Genomic DNA, 12,906 nt, shown 5'->3' with positions numbered 1-12,906 from the left:
AATTAACAAAGCAGATGAACTGTGGCGAGACCTTTTCAACACCACACAAATGCTCGTCAGAGCTGGGTGTTAATTGATCTCTGTGCTCCAAACTCCGCCTGCTTCTGTCAGATGCTCTGCCCCCTGAATGCAGGGGTAATTAGAGAAAAGAGGAAAACTCCCCTTACACAGAGAACAGACGACAAGAGCGCTGTCCCATTGTGCGATGATTGTTGAGTGATTATGAAGATACATGTTGACGGACAGCCATTGTTAGCAGTCTTTTTTCCGGAGCGCCTCACGTGTCTTGAATACGAGACAAGTCAGAAAATAAAATTGAGCCCAGAGAATAATTGTTAGACTTGAATTTAATCCATTATAATGGCTATAAGATGTCAATTTCAGCTTTTTTCTGTAGAATTTACATAGTAATTCGTTTACCAAGTGATAAGAACAAGTTGTTCTTAGCATTGTAAAATATGCATTGGAAACAGTAGTGGGCAATATACCAGCTCATCAGATATACAGGTTGCAGTTCTTCTTACATTGTAAATTTTGCAAGAACCTTTATATCGTTTTGCCATAAATAAATGCAGATAATGCAGCATGCATACAGCACAAAACATACTAAGGTTATCCTGTTTAGCTGAGTCAGGGATGTTTCAGCAATCCATCATCTCTTGCTGTGTAGTCAGTTGCAGTCTGAGGTAATGTTAGTCCAGTTTGTTATTGAGGGTGTGGGCATTAGAGAAGTACATTAAACAAATGGCTGTTCTCTTGGTAGTTAGCCTTTATGGACACTGAGGCACCTCCTCCCTCAGTCATCTGCCTCAGACGTTGACACAGCCTCGGGGCCTGGTCCTTGGCTGTGAGTAGCTGGTACTGATAGTGGGAATGACTGTAATATTTACCAAATTCCAGCTGTCTGTGAAATAAGTCACACATATAAAACAAATTACTTGAGAAACTTGGATGTGAAGCAACATTTAGCACCATTTTTGTTGGTAAGAAGCAGCTGTGTGCTTACACACACACACTTTTGGGTCATTCTACAGAAACGTCCATTTTTGTTAAATTAGACATATTAGACATTTTGTTATATTGATATAGTAGACTTAAAAAACATATTAGGCTTACAATTTATTTATGTTTTAAAATAAACAATGTTATTTTAACAATTGCACCTTCTTGAGCCATGAATTTAGCAATATTGGTTTTTAAATCAATTATCTAGAATTCCACGCACCACAGAAGTGCTTGTCCCCACAGTCATGTGTAAAGGCTGAGGCCATATTTTGAAGAAAAAAACATGTTTTTTCTGCAATTTTAACTGCAATAATCTATACATGACTATGAAATATATAAATTAAATGACATAAAGAAAACAAATGCCAAATAAACAGTATAAAATATATAATGAAAGTTGTCCCCAGGAGTCGTGTCACTGGTGTTACTGCATAACACTGGTGTTTCTGTCACTGGTGTTACCTTTCTTATGTGTAACACCAATGACAATCAGTAACACCAGTGACTCCTGTGTATAGATAGAATTGTGGACGTTTCTGTAGGATGACCCTTTTATTTTGTTAGGGTTAGAGTTAGAAAGTGGTATTGACATCTGTGTATATTGTTCAGTTTTATTTTTACTACTTTTTACAATAAAAACATTTTAAATTTATTTAATTCGCTAAATGTGGTTCTTATTAAAAGTGAAGGGACACCCTAAATAATAAGCCACTGTTAACCAACAAAAAGAGGTTTGCTTAAATATCTGAAATGTTTTTATTGAACAAAAATTATACAAATACATTGTACTGTGACAAACAAAACAGTCAGATAATTTTGACTGACACCATCATGAAATTTTAACTTGATTGTTCATTACTATATGAACAATTGTGTGTGCCCCCAGTTCCTATAGGACTGTGAAAGTTGACGGTGGAACATAAGTGCAGTCAACTGAAATAATTGTGATCAGCCAATGATCTAATTATTATGATAGACCTACATACCATTACATACATTTTTCTCCATACTAAACAACTATACATTTGCTGTTGTCAAGTTCTGAAAAGTTGGCCTACCTGATGCATATGAGGCAAATGGTATGTCACAGAGACTACAGTGCCTAGTCATTGCAAGGTAATTTGGACAACAGCACTTTTCCATGCCACATTCTTCTGGTCTTAGTCATGGCGTTCAACCGATTGTTGTCGTCTTGTCTAGAAGGGTCCACTAGCTTTGCCTATGTTTAGACATGTCCACAACCTCACTATCGGGCTGTCCAATGCCACACATTCCTGACCTACATTCTAAACTGAGTTCAGAAACCTGTCTGCGTAATTGTGAGCTACACACAGCCTATATCAAGTCCATTATTTCCTACAAATGCACATTTCACACCTAAGTCCCAAAGCAAACCAGCATTCAGTCTCACCCAACACCTGAACAGCCCTACGGACCAGTCTTGTTTGGGTGGCCCTGTCAGCAGCTTTGAAAAGAAATGCCACATAAGCAAGTCAGTCTTTTGTTGATGTGCTTTGTCTGTACACTTCACTTTAATTATGGGCTGGCACAGTAGATTGGCACTGCATTTGTTAAGTTACCTCATGTTGAGTTCGTCAGGACTTACAGCTCTTTGTTGAGGGAATCAAAGAAGACACGCCTACGATCTTAAAAACGAAGATTCCTAAATGGTTCCTGGCCTGGATGTATGGTTGTAGGAAATGCCTTTCACTGGCGGTTCTTTAAACTCTGAAAAGGTTCTTCACGCTTACACAGCTCATTGACAAAAATGTTTGAAAAATAATTCTTTGAAAGGTTCTTTAGGGAACCAAAAGTGGTTCTCCAGTGGTATCGCTCCACAGAACCCCTTTTTTGACAACAGAGTAGAGCTGTTTTGGAGCTCTGTGTCTGCAGTATGTGTCAGAAAAGCATTGGCTCATAGACTGAATCAGAAATGCACAGGATGAATCAGCAGAATCCCTGTGTGCCAGAAAAAAAGACATCCCCCAGCCTTGAGCAGGTGTGCTAGAACCTCCACAGGGACAAAGACAGGAGGGATTTGAGTGGGAATAGATCCAACCAGCTAGAAGATAATAATTAGCATCAAATAGGCAAAAGGAACTCATTAAAAATTCATTGTTTCATGTTGGTTGATGTCAAGCTTGTATTTGTTTCTCATGTTCACTGGGGCTAGCTGGGTTGTTTGCTGAGGCCCAGAGCTCACTCTGACCACTGAGATCATGGTCACAGAATGTGCTCTGGGTTTGGTCACATGTCCTCTCCACACATAGTGGCTTTTAGGACTCTGCATGGCTCTATTCATTTCATTGCCAATTCATCTAACATTAGCCTCAGAGGAAAATGCAACCGACATTTTATGGGCTCCTACAACAAGAGCTCTCTTTTTCTGTGTGTCTTGTGTCTTGGACATTCATCATACTTGCAAGGTGAATGAACAAAGGTTATGAAGAATTAGCCTCTTCACCATCAAACTGCCTGAAACCAACCCCTGCAGAGCAGTCCATCAAAAGACGATGACAACATGCCGGACTTCTCACTGTCATGAAACACAATGTAGTCTGACTTGATCCCTTTTTTCTGGTTATTAAATGTCTTTTTTAAAGTCCTGTTATGCATCTCTGTAGCATTTATGGCACTTTGGTTGTAGTTTTGTCCTTATTTACACTCCGTCTTTATGCCTGAAATATTTCATAAACAGCTCTTCATAGATGTCACTATTGTACTGTTAGTTAGTAAGGCTCCACCCTATTCTCAGGAGATTGCAGGTTTCAATACCATCTTTTATTAGTCCTGTTTAATCAGACGTAGTCAAACACTGAATGAAAAAAAATAACTTTGTAGTTTCTGACAGCATTTTCAATGTGGCACTACTGTTTTGCTGATGCAGTTTATCCGTTCCATCCATCCTCAGTCAAAACCCTAGAAAACATCATATTTTGATATTGTAGTAGTAGGCGATATACCAGTATAAGGGTTTAAAAATAAAACCGTTCCAACTTTTCAGTGGTTGAACGTATGAGTTTTGTCATAACCTTTTAAACCAGTGTACCTTAAAACCAGCATAGATAACAAAACATACTAGGGTTAATGCATTTAACTGAATGGCTAAAAGCTCTGAATGCAGTGAATGGGCTGTTTCAGTCATATGTCAGTAAAAAAATAATAGAAAACGCAAAAGTCCTGCGCCAGTTTGATGTTTGGGAGTGGACAACAGCAATATATATGTCAAGAACGGCTAGACTCTCGAGGTCTTTAGCCCGCTTACTGCGCTTTGGTTTCCTCTCGGACTGCCTACAACACCGCCTCACTTGGTCAGCCACATGAGGTGACGATGCTGTCTTGGGGCCTGGTCCTTGCAACAAACCGAGAATCCTAGGTGTAATATAGTGACTTGTATTATTTGCTGGGGATATGGGATACTCACTGATATGGGAATTCTGGGGCGACATCCCATATTTTTCCTGTACATATCTTCCACTGACAATACATGTATTAGCATTAAATAGAAATGTAACAATTATTTGTGAGGGTTACAAATGCAGTAAAATGCGGACATTATAGCACAGTATCTTAGCCTCGGCTAAATATTTTGCTCTTCCGAAGTATCATCAAATATCAGTTTAAAATATCAGTCAAGTCTGAGCATCTATACTGATATGATAACGATAACATTGCGACATCACCGTGCATCCCAGTGTTTTTTATGTAAAAAACTGTATAAAAACGCACTGTATACCAAAACTGTAAAAAATTTTATGATACACATTTTTGGCCATCCTGTCCACCACTAATGTGTCATCAGACGTTGTGATTTTATATTTTTGCCACATCGCCCGTCTGTATAAAAATACATAGGGCCTGTTTACACCATGCATTAAGATGTATTTTTGGGGATCGAATCACATTTGGAGTTACTTGAAAAGCCAGGTATGAACACCCCCAGAACATGTAGTGAGCAGATTGTAATCGAATCACTCAAACCACGTTTGGTGATGGTCAGTGATGGATCTTGACCGCATTTAACACAATCGCAAACAGAACACATTTTCGTTATCCGTTTACAAATACTTGGGCGGAAGTGCATCTGCCGAGCGCTGACTAAGTGAGAGGATGAACCAACAAATGAAACATGGAGGATGCCTGAGGCTGAAGTTATTCCCAAACCAAGTGGCTTCATGCACTCCAGGCCGACTAAAGCGTTCAAGCCAAGCTTGTGAGTTTGTGTGGACATGCTTTTTGTGTTGGAAGAGTACAATCAGATCTCATCTGGCTACACTGGGCACACACATTAAGAGATTAATATAACTTTAAATGAATTCCAGCGGGAATATATCCAGATACATTCCGGACACGAAACACATGTTAATGCAAGGTGTAAACGGGCTAAGAGTGGCCTGACTTTTTTCTTTTGAGCTGTTAAGTATTTTTTTATAAACCTGTCATCCATCTCTGTAACATTATGGCTCTTTGACTGCAGTTTTGTCCTCCCCATAGCCTGTGTGATTAATTGTACTGTTGTTTTATCTGTTGTGTAGCTTTATGCCAGTATATACAGGCTACTAAATTCAGAGATGGTGCCAGAGGAAAGTTGGCGATGGCACATGAAGGTAACCCCTCCCAAACACTCTCCTCTTTTCCCCTCCACCTCGGACGATGCTCCTGTTCCTTTACACAAATGATTCCGGCTCTGCTTGTGCCCTCTAACCTTTGACCTTACATGCACTTCTTTCACAGCACTCCATTTCTGCGCTCGGCTGCGTGCGGGTGAAGGGAATTCAGAAATGATCACTTTTCTCCCTATCCCTCTCACCCTGTCCACTCTGCTCTGCCCCCGAATATCCCTCTACCTGCCAGCAGCGGCTACTGATCGACAGGCTGATCTGTTTGAGTGTCACTGCCTCCTCTTGTTGTACTGACTTTGGGGCTGTGCCACAGGCCCGGATGTCTGCTTGGTCATTGTGTGAACTGTTTTGTACTGTCCCTCTCTCACTCGGAATGGGTTTGCTAGCCACGTCTACTTGCTGTTTCACTTCACTTCTGCTTCACTTTACTTTTGATATGGTTTGATTTGTGTCTTTTTCGAATCATTAAGCGGGATTGCTTGGCCTGTTCTGCTGTCGCTTTCCAAAGTTCTTGGCAAACAAAAATAACTGAAAGAGATAAGAGTGCAGCCAAAATGTCCAAAGTTGCACCTGATAGATGCCTGACAAGATTAATACGTTTATAAAGATTACATCAGTTTCTCTAATTCTATTCTAGAATTGCCAAGAGCACAGTGAAGTGACAGCTTTCTATGATGCAACACTGTTTTTTCCACTTTTAACAAGACGCATCCTCTGTAGATAGGCCTCATGTGTTTTCTGGATACTTCTGCTTTTTCTTTTTCCTGATCCTTTCTCTCTTTGTTCTCTGTCTTTCTTCTTGCTTTCAGGTGAAAATTTTGAGCAGAGTCCACTGCGGAGAACTTTTAAATCCAAAGTTCTAGCGCATTACCCTGAGAATGTGGAGTGGAGTCCATTTGACCAGGATGCAGTGGGCATGGTAAGCGAATTGCTTTTCAAGTTTACACATATCATTGGTGACATAGACTATTACTTGTTACTTGTTAGTTACATTAGCCTTGTGGCTTAAGTACAAACTTACAGAAACAAACTTGGCAGGTTGACTCATTTGTTTCTAATTTAATGCTGTCCTCTCTGTCCTGCAGCTCTGCATGCCCAAAGGCCTGTCTTTCCGCACACAGGCAGACTCACGCGAGCCTCAGTTCCACTCCTTCATCATTACACGTGAGGATGGCTCACGCACCTACGGCTTTGCCCTCACTTTCTTTGAGGAGGTGACCAGCAAGCAGATCTGCAGTGCCATGCAGACGCTCTACCACATGCACAATGCCGAGCAGTACGACATCCTGCACACGCCAGGCACTGAGGAGGCCCGGCCGTCTTCTGGCGCCCAGCTGCACGCCGCTCCCTCCATCTCGCGGCTGCAGCGGTTCAACTCCTACGACATCAGCCGCGACACGCTGTACGTGTCCAAGTGCATCTGCCTGATCACGCCGATGGCCTTTGCGCAGGCCTGCCGTAAGGTTCTGGAGCAACTGCACCGGGCTGTTACCTCACCGCAACCGCCACCGCTGCCACTGGAGAGCTACGTCTACAATGTCCTGTACGAGGTGCCGCTGCCTCCTGCTGGCCGCTCGCTCAAGTTCTCGGGCGTTTACGGGCCTGTGGTGTGCCAGAGGCCCAGCACCTCTGAGCTGCCCCTCTTTGACTTCCCCATGCGCAAGATGTTTGAGCTGCTGGGTGTGGAGAACGTGCTACAGCTGTTCACCTGCGCTCTGCTGGAGATCCAGATCCTGCTGTACTCTCAGCGTAAGTTTAACATTCAACCACTGCTGCTGGCTGCTTTAGCTGAGCTCTGAATTAGTTGATTCATTGAATAAAACAAACAAAAATAGGGTTTTCACACATCAGTATAGCCAAGGCTTGACATTCTCCACAGAAAAGTCAATAGTAACATTTCCAAATGACTGCAGTATTATGTAAGTTTATATATATATATATATATATATTTATACAACAGTTCCAGCCACGCAAGCTGATTGGTTGAGAAGCGTTCTAACTGTGCTTTATTTCGCCATAACATCATGGTATTTTCACAAACACTGGATCACTGCACTACTTTTAAGATCACATTTGACCGACAGCCGATTTGGTCAGACTCTGAAGATGAGACTACACTAAATTCCCAAACTGTCATTACCACTGAGCAGCTTTTCAGTCGGCAGCTGAGACAGAAGAACAGCTAAACAACCTGGAATCAGCCAGAAATTAACCAAATACCATTCGCCAAACGAAATGGGCTGTAAGATGCTTTACAGACTGGCTGGAACAAAACAACATTAATATTGATCCAGCAAAAATTGACAACACTGAGCTAAACTTGATATTGCGGCAGTTTTACGGCTCAGTCTGCTTACCGCAGAGTGTGCAGCGAGTGAGTGGAGTTTGTAACTCTGATGTAGCAACAAGCTGCTTGTTAAGGAACTATAATTTGGCGGAAGGAATTGCTAACATTAAAACATATTAAATGCCACATTCACGGCCCAGTTTATTTATTACTTTATTTATTTAACTGTTGTATAAAAGCAATAGAACATTCAAGGTTCTGTGTTATCGTGATCTGTGACCAAATCACAGCTGTGATGTTACTTCGCGATAACGCACTCCCTCTCGTGTTCTATTGCTTAAGTAACAGTCAGCCCAGAACAGTTTATAATGTGTGTGAGAAAGTAAATCAGCTAGCGCAGAGTGACCAGCTAACGCTGAGTAAAAGTCATTAAAGACACTGACTAGCTAGCACAAGGCGAGTCCTGCTTCTTTATTTTAAATTAAACAAATATTATCAAAAAAAGCACATTTATATCATTTGAGAAAGAGATTTGGTTCGATGACTATTTTTACAGCTAACATAGCTGCTTAATCTCAGCCAGAACATTCCTTGTTCTTTGTCATAGCTCTTCCAAATGGGAATATGTTCTCGTTCCCTGTTGGACTCATACATATGTTTGTTAACCCTCAGATCGTTTCAGAGCTTTGTGGAGGTTTCTAGCATTCTGACTGATTAGCTTAGCTGCTGCTTTAATAGTATAGTATATGCTTTATCACTCTTAAAGTGTTCACTCCTCTCAGAACACATTTGTTTTTATTTTTTACAACAATTTGTTAGCCTGTTTTTTATTTTTAGTTTCCATTTTACATGTAAATTCATCATCTGCTTGTCCGACACAAACCTGGACAAGTGGACAAGCATGAATGTTGAGCCTTGAGTGGAGCCTTATATCACTTATTACTGAGCTATATCTGTTTGCATAAACTGATAAGCAGTAATACAGTGGTTCTCAAACCAGTTCTCAGGGATTGCGAGACGGTCCAAAGTTTTGCTTGAATCCCTGCAGCAAAAATGTGGACCGTCTGGGGTCCCTGAGGATCAGTTTAACTACCACTGCTCTAAGACATGATTTAACCCTCTTACATCCTAGGCTTTAGCCTACTGCTTATACACCGCCGAGGACTGTGCGGTATTTATAGTAGATAGATCCACTGAATTACCATTGAAGTGACTGGGCTGCAGTATCCTCGATGATTATTCAAGAAACAGAAGATTATGTAAGACACAGTGATGTCAGCCTCCATAACATCAGAGCACGTTATAAATGATTCCTCTAGGCAGCATCAGCAGAGTGATGTCAGAGTGATGTGAGTCTTCGATCAGAAAGCCATTTTCGTCCACAGCTTCTCTTCATTCTACCCATCCCTTTAGTTTAATCTTTTCTTAGTGAGGCACAGTTGAGCTGTATCCCTCATCAGCAAACACAACACGGTCCATTATGTCCTGGTACTCATATTCATAAAATGAACATTAATAGCAAATCATTTGTAAATGTGTTTAACAGGCCTTAACAAGCAGTCAGATTCTTTGCTTCCCTGAGGGATTATGTAACTTATTGACTTGTTGCATGAAAGCGTGCTGTGCAAATGTTAGTTTCTACTAATGGCCCAGGTTCCAGCTCAGCCTGTAGGGGCTGATGTAAGCTAAAGGGGTAAACAGACTGATTTAGCAGTGTGCTGTGAAGAGTCCTCCCTCTCTCTCTCTCTCTCTCTCTCTCTCTCTCTCTCTCGCTGCTTTACTTTATTCTCTTCCAGTCTTTTTTAAACTCCTCGCCTTCGCTTTGCCTTTCTTGGCACACTATGAATTAAGCGTAGCTCTTTCTGAGGGGGATTAATGTAAAGAAAGTTAAACATAATCCCTTTAATGCACATTTATTTGATTGCAACCTCCAATTGAGAGAAAACATGTTGTGAATGGTTTGTGAATGATTTACTTTTCTGCATGAATGGAGCCTAAAGTCCGACGTAATCATGATTTAAAACATGGTTGTTTTAGAAAACACCACAGATTTTACACTACTATATTTTTGTTGATGCCATGTTTTAAAAAATCAACGTAATTGATGAAAAAACATGAACTGAATAAACTGTTACATTGAAATTAAAAGGTGACTGGCTGTTTAGCAAGATGACTCATGCATGATTATGCTGTGATATTTTGGTATATATGAAGCAACATCATTCAGATACAGCACAAGTGCACTTACTGGCCCACGTTATTTATTAGTACTAATAATAATAATAATTGCAGCACACATCGGCCAAAATTGGGGCTGCACAATTGCCAATTAAATGGGAATTTAGAATTGAGCTCACCATTCATAGTTGCGATTCTTCAACATGGCAGTTTTGTAAAGAACACTATGTATATTTGCCATGTTTGTACTTGATAAAATGTGCAATATGTTTTGCAGATCAATACAAACAAATGCATAATTAGAGGGCTTTAAAGAGTACAGATTAAACAAGCAAACAAATAAATAAATAATCCTGTTTTTTAAAACAAATCAAAGAGAAAGCAACTGCTGGACCTGTACTCTGACCACAAATCAACTGTATACAAAGTATATAAACTCTGTATAAAGGCTTACATAAGGAGAAACACATAGAACATGTGTGTATAGGAACTGGACAGTTGGGTTGTTTCAGTGGCACAGTTTCAACACCCAAGTGGTGTTAGGATAACATGCAGAACTTCAATTATTTGTTTAATACTTTATTGACTTTAATACATAAAATATCTTGGCATTGACCAACTTAATTAGTCCTTAATTAAACATTAGTGCACGCTCTGATTCACTGAATACAAAATATCATCAGCACAGATAGGTCTGGCGCAAGCTTGTTTTATAGCGAAAGTCATGCAGCACAGCAGCATAGCGCAACGTAAGCGACAAATGTCGCTGGGGTATTTTGCATATGCTTCTAGTGACACGTGAAGTTTTGAACCCGGTGGCCCAGTCACATCTCTTCTGCTGTTGATCGCACAACGCTTAATGTAGAAAGCTTGCAGAAGCGTTGTGGTTACCGCCTCTGATCTAAAATGTGCCTCGCTTAGCTGTGCTCTGTTATGTCTCACTGCGGTCGGCATTCTACCGTCAAGGTTTCAGCCCTACTACAGTCTGAAGAATCAACGCTGTTCTTGGATTGAACAAGTCGATTTTTTTTGTGCAGCCAAAATAAGTAGGATAAACTGGCCGATTGCATGTTTGGAGCAAACTTTGAGCATCCCTGCCCCATTAGTCAGCAGTGAGACAGGAAGAAATTCAGTACCATTGCTCACTAAGAGTGGGTATTCTGCAAAGATCACAGCATAGAATCCTCCAACAAGTGACTCAGGACCCTGGACTGACACATAAGAAAGTACAGAAGTATTAATGGGAGGTTACCTTTGACGAAGTGCTGTGGAAAGACTGAATCTGGGTCTACTAATGGAGCAGAGTCAATGGTTAGATGACTTAAACGTTCTAATCTTTTGATAAATGTAAAAGGAGCCATTCTAAGATGCTCTGAGCTTTGCAGTTTAACACCATTCTGTATCTGTTTTGACTTTTAACAGCCTCACTGGTGCAGTTTCTCATACAGTACCACATGAAATAAGCTGTCATTTGCTTGGCTCAGCTGTCAGATGTAATATATCTGACTATTCACAATTGTAGGAGGAAAAAAAATCCTCAGATAATTGTTCTGGACGGAATGGAAAAGTGCACCGGATGCTAGTCGAAGAACTCAGCAGCAGATGTGATGGTCGTATCTATTACAGCAACAAGGAAGGGCAAGCGCTCGACAAAGCGTCAGGGAGCTGCTTGGGTGCCTTGGTGGGGTGTTGCCAGGCAACCTACCCTGAGTCGAGGAGGACTGTAGTGATGCAGCAGAAATATGATTGGCTAGAAATTACATCATCCTGTTTTTTTTTCTCAACAAGACTCATCAGCACAGCAGAATGTGCGAGGAGTGTGAGATTCCAAGCGGAAAGCGTGTCATTAGATTGAGACTCACACACACACACATACACAAACACTCGTGTAGGCTAAGGGATGGTCTCTACAAAAAAGGAGCTGGCTGCTAGGGTTGGTCTATAAATAGCAAGCTAATTCATAGCTTAGATTCGGAAAGGGCCTGGCAAATGTTTCTCCCACATACACGCGTCCTTTAGACAAGCATCCGTTGTTTTTGCTCCAGCCTCGCAGCTAGATCAATGTAAATATGTCACTTATCAGTGTTTATCCATCTCTTATCAGTGTTACGTTCTGTAACTCTATCTAATTCAAAGTAGACAGAAGTGTTATCTTTTTATTATCTCAGATCAGCTCGTTATTATAGAAAAATGTGAATAATAAAAAGTGTAAATCAGCTTTTCCCTGTTTTGAAATGAGGATGAGACAAACTTACATATTGAGGTGTGCCATTCTTCTAATATGCCACAGATGGGTTGAAGTGTGTGTGTGTGTTTGTGTAAGTGAATAGGCCTATTGTTGGACCTCAGGGTCAGAGCTCAGTGGATAGATTAGTATTCCTGACACTGGCCTTTTCCTGGGAAAATATCCCCTAAGGGGAGTGCAGCGTAGAGAGCCAGGGCAAGAATGAGCTATACTATAAAGACAGGACTGAAATAGATGTGTTGAAAATGTACACTCTTTAAAAGAATGGGTCTTTAAGGGCTCTTTAGTAAAAATAATGGTTATAAATAGAACCATGACAACTAAAAAAAAAATATTTGAATGCTTTGAAAGAAAATGGTTCTTTTAAATTCCATTCTAATCATACTACAGCTCCTTTACAAGTTTATGATGGATGGTTATTATAGGATCTATTGCAGATCTCATCATATTTTTATTAACCCTATTATTGTCATTGTAAATACAGTACTGTGCAAAAGTCAGAGACCACGCTTCTTTGATTTTTTTCCAATCAGAACAGCCATTAAGTGCAAGGACATATATTTAGCAAC

At 40.6% G+C, this 12,906-nt stretch overlaps 1 protein-coding gene across 3 annotated transcripts in view; it reads left to right on the top strand.

The window, feature by feature from the left end:
* Positions 1–12,906, top strand: part of dennd5a (DENN/MADD domain containing 5A) — a 69,105-nt gene that overhangs the window by 27,773 nt on the left and 28,426 nt on the right. For 2 of the 3 annotated variants that reach the window (XM_036585824.1, XM_036585826.1), the window contains exons 2-4: positions 5,541–5,612; positions 6,437–6,546; positions 6,713–7,376. In XM_036585824.1, coding sequence (XP_036441717.1) covers positions 5,541–5,612; positions 6,437–6,546; positions 6,713–7,376 — 846 coding nt within the window. The remainder of the gene's footprint in view (positions 1–5,540; positions 5,613–6,436; positions 6,547–6,712; positions 7,377–12,906) is intronic. The other variant, XM_036585825.1, reaches the window with a different exon arrangement.

This window comes from Colossoma macropomum, unplaced genomic scaffold (genome assembly GCF_904425465.1).
Source record: "Colossoma macropomum unplaced genomic scaffold, Colossoma_macropomum, whole genome shotgun sequence".
NCBI lineage: Eukaryota > Metazoa > Chordata > Actinopteri > Characiformes > Serrasalmidae > Colossoma > Colossoma macropomum.
This window is presented reverse-complemented; position numbering and strand designations above follow the sequence as displayed.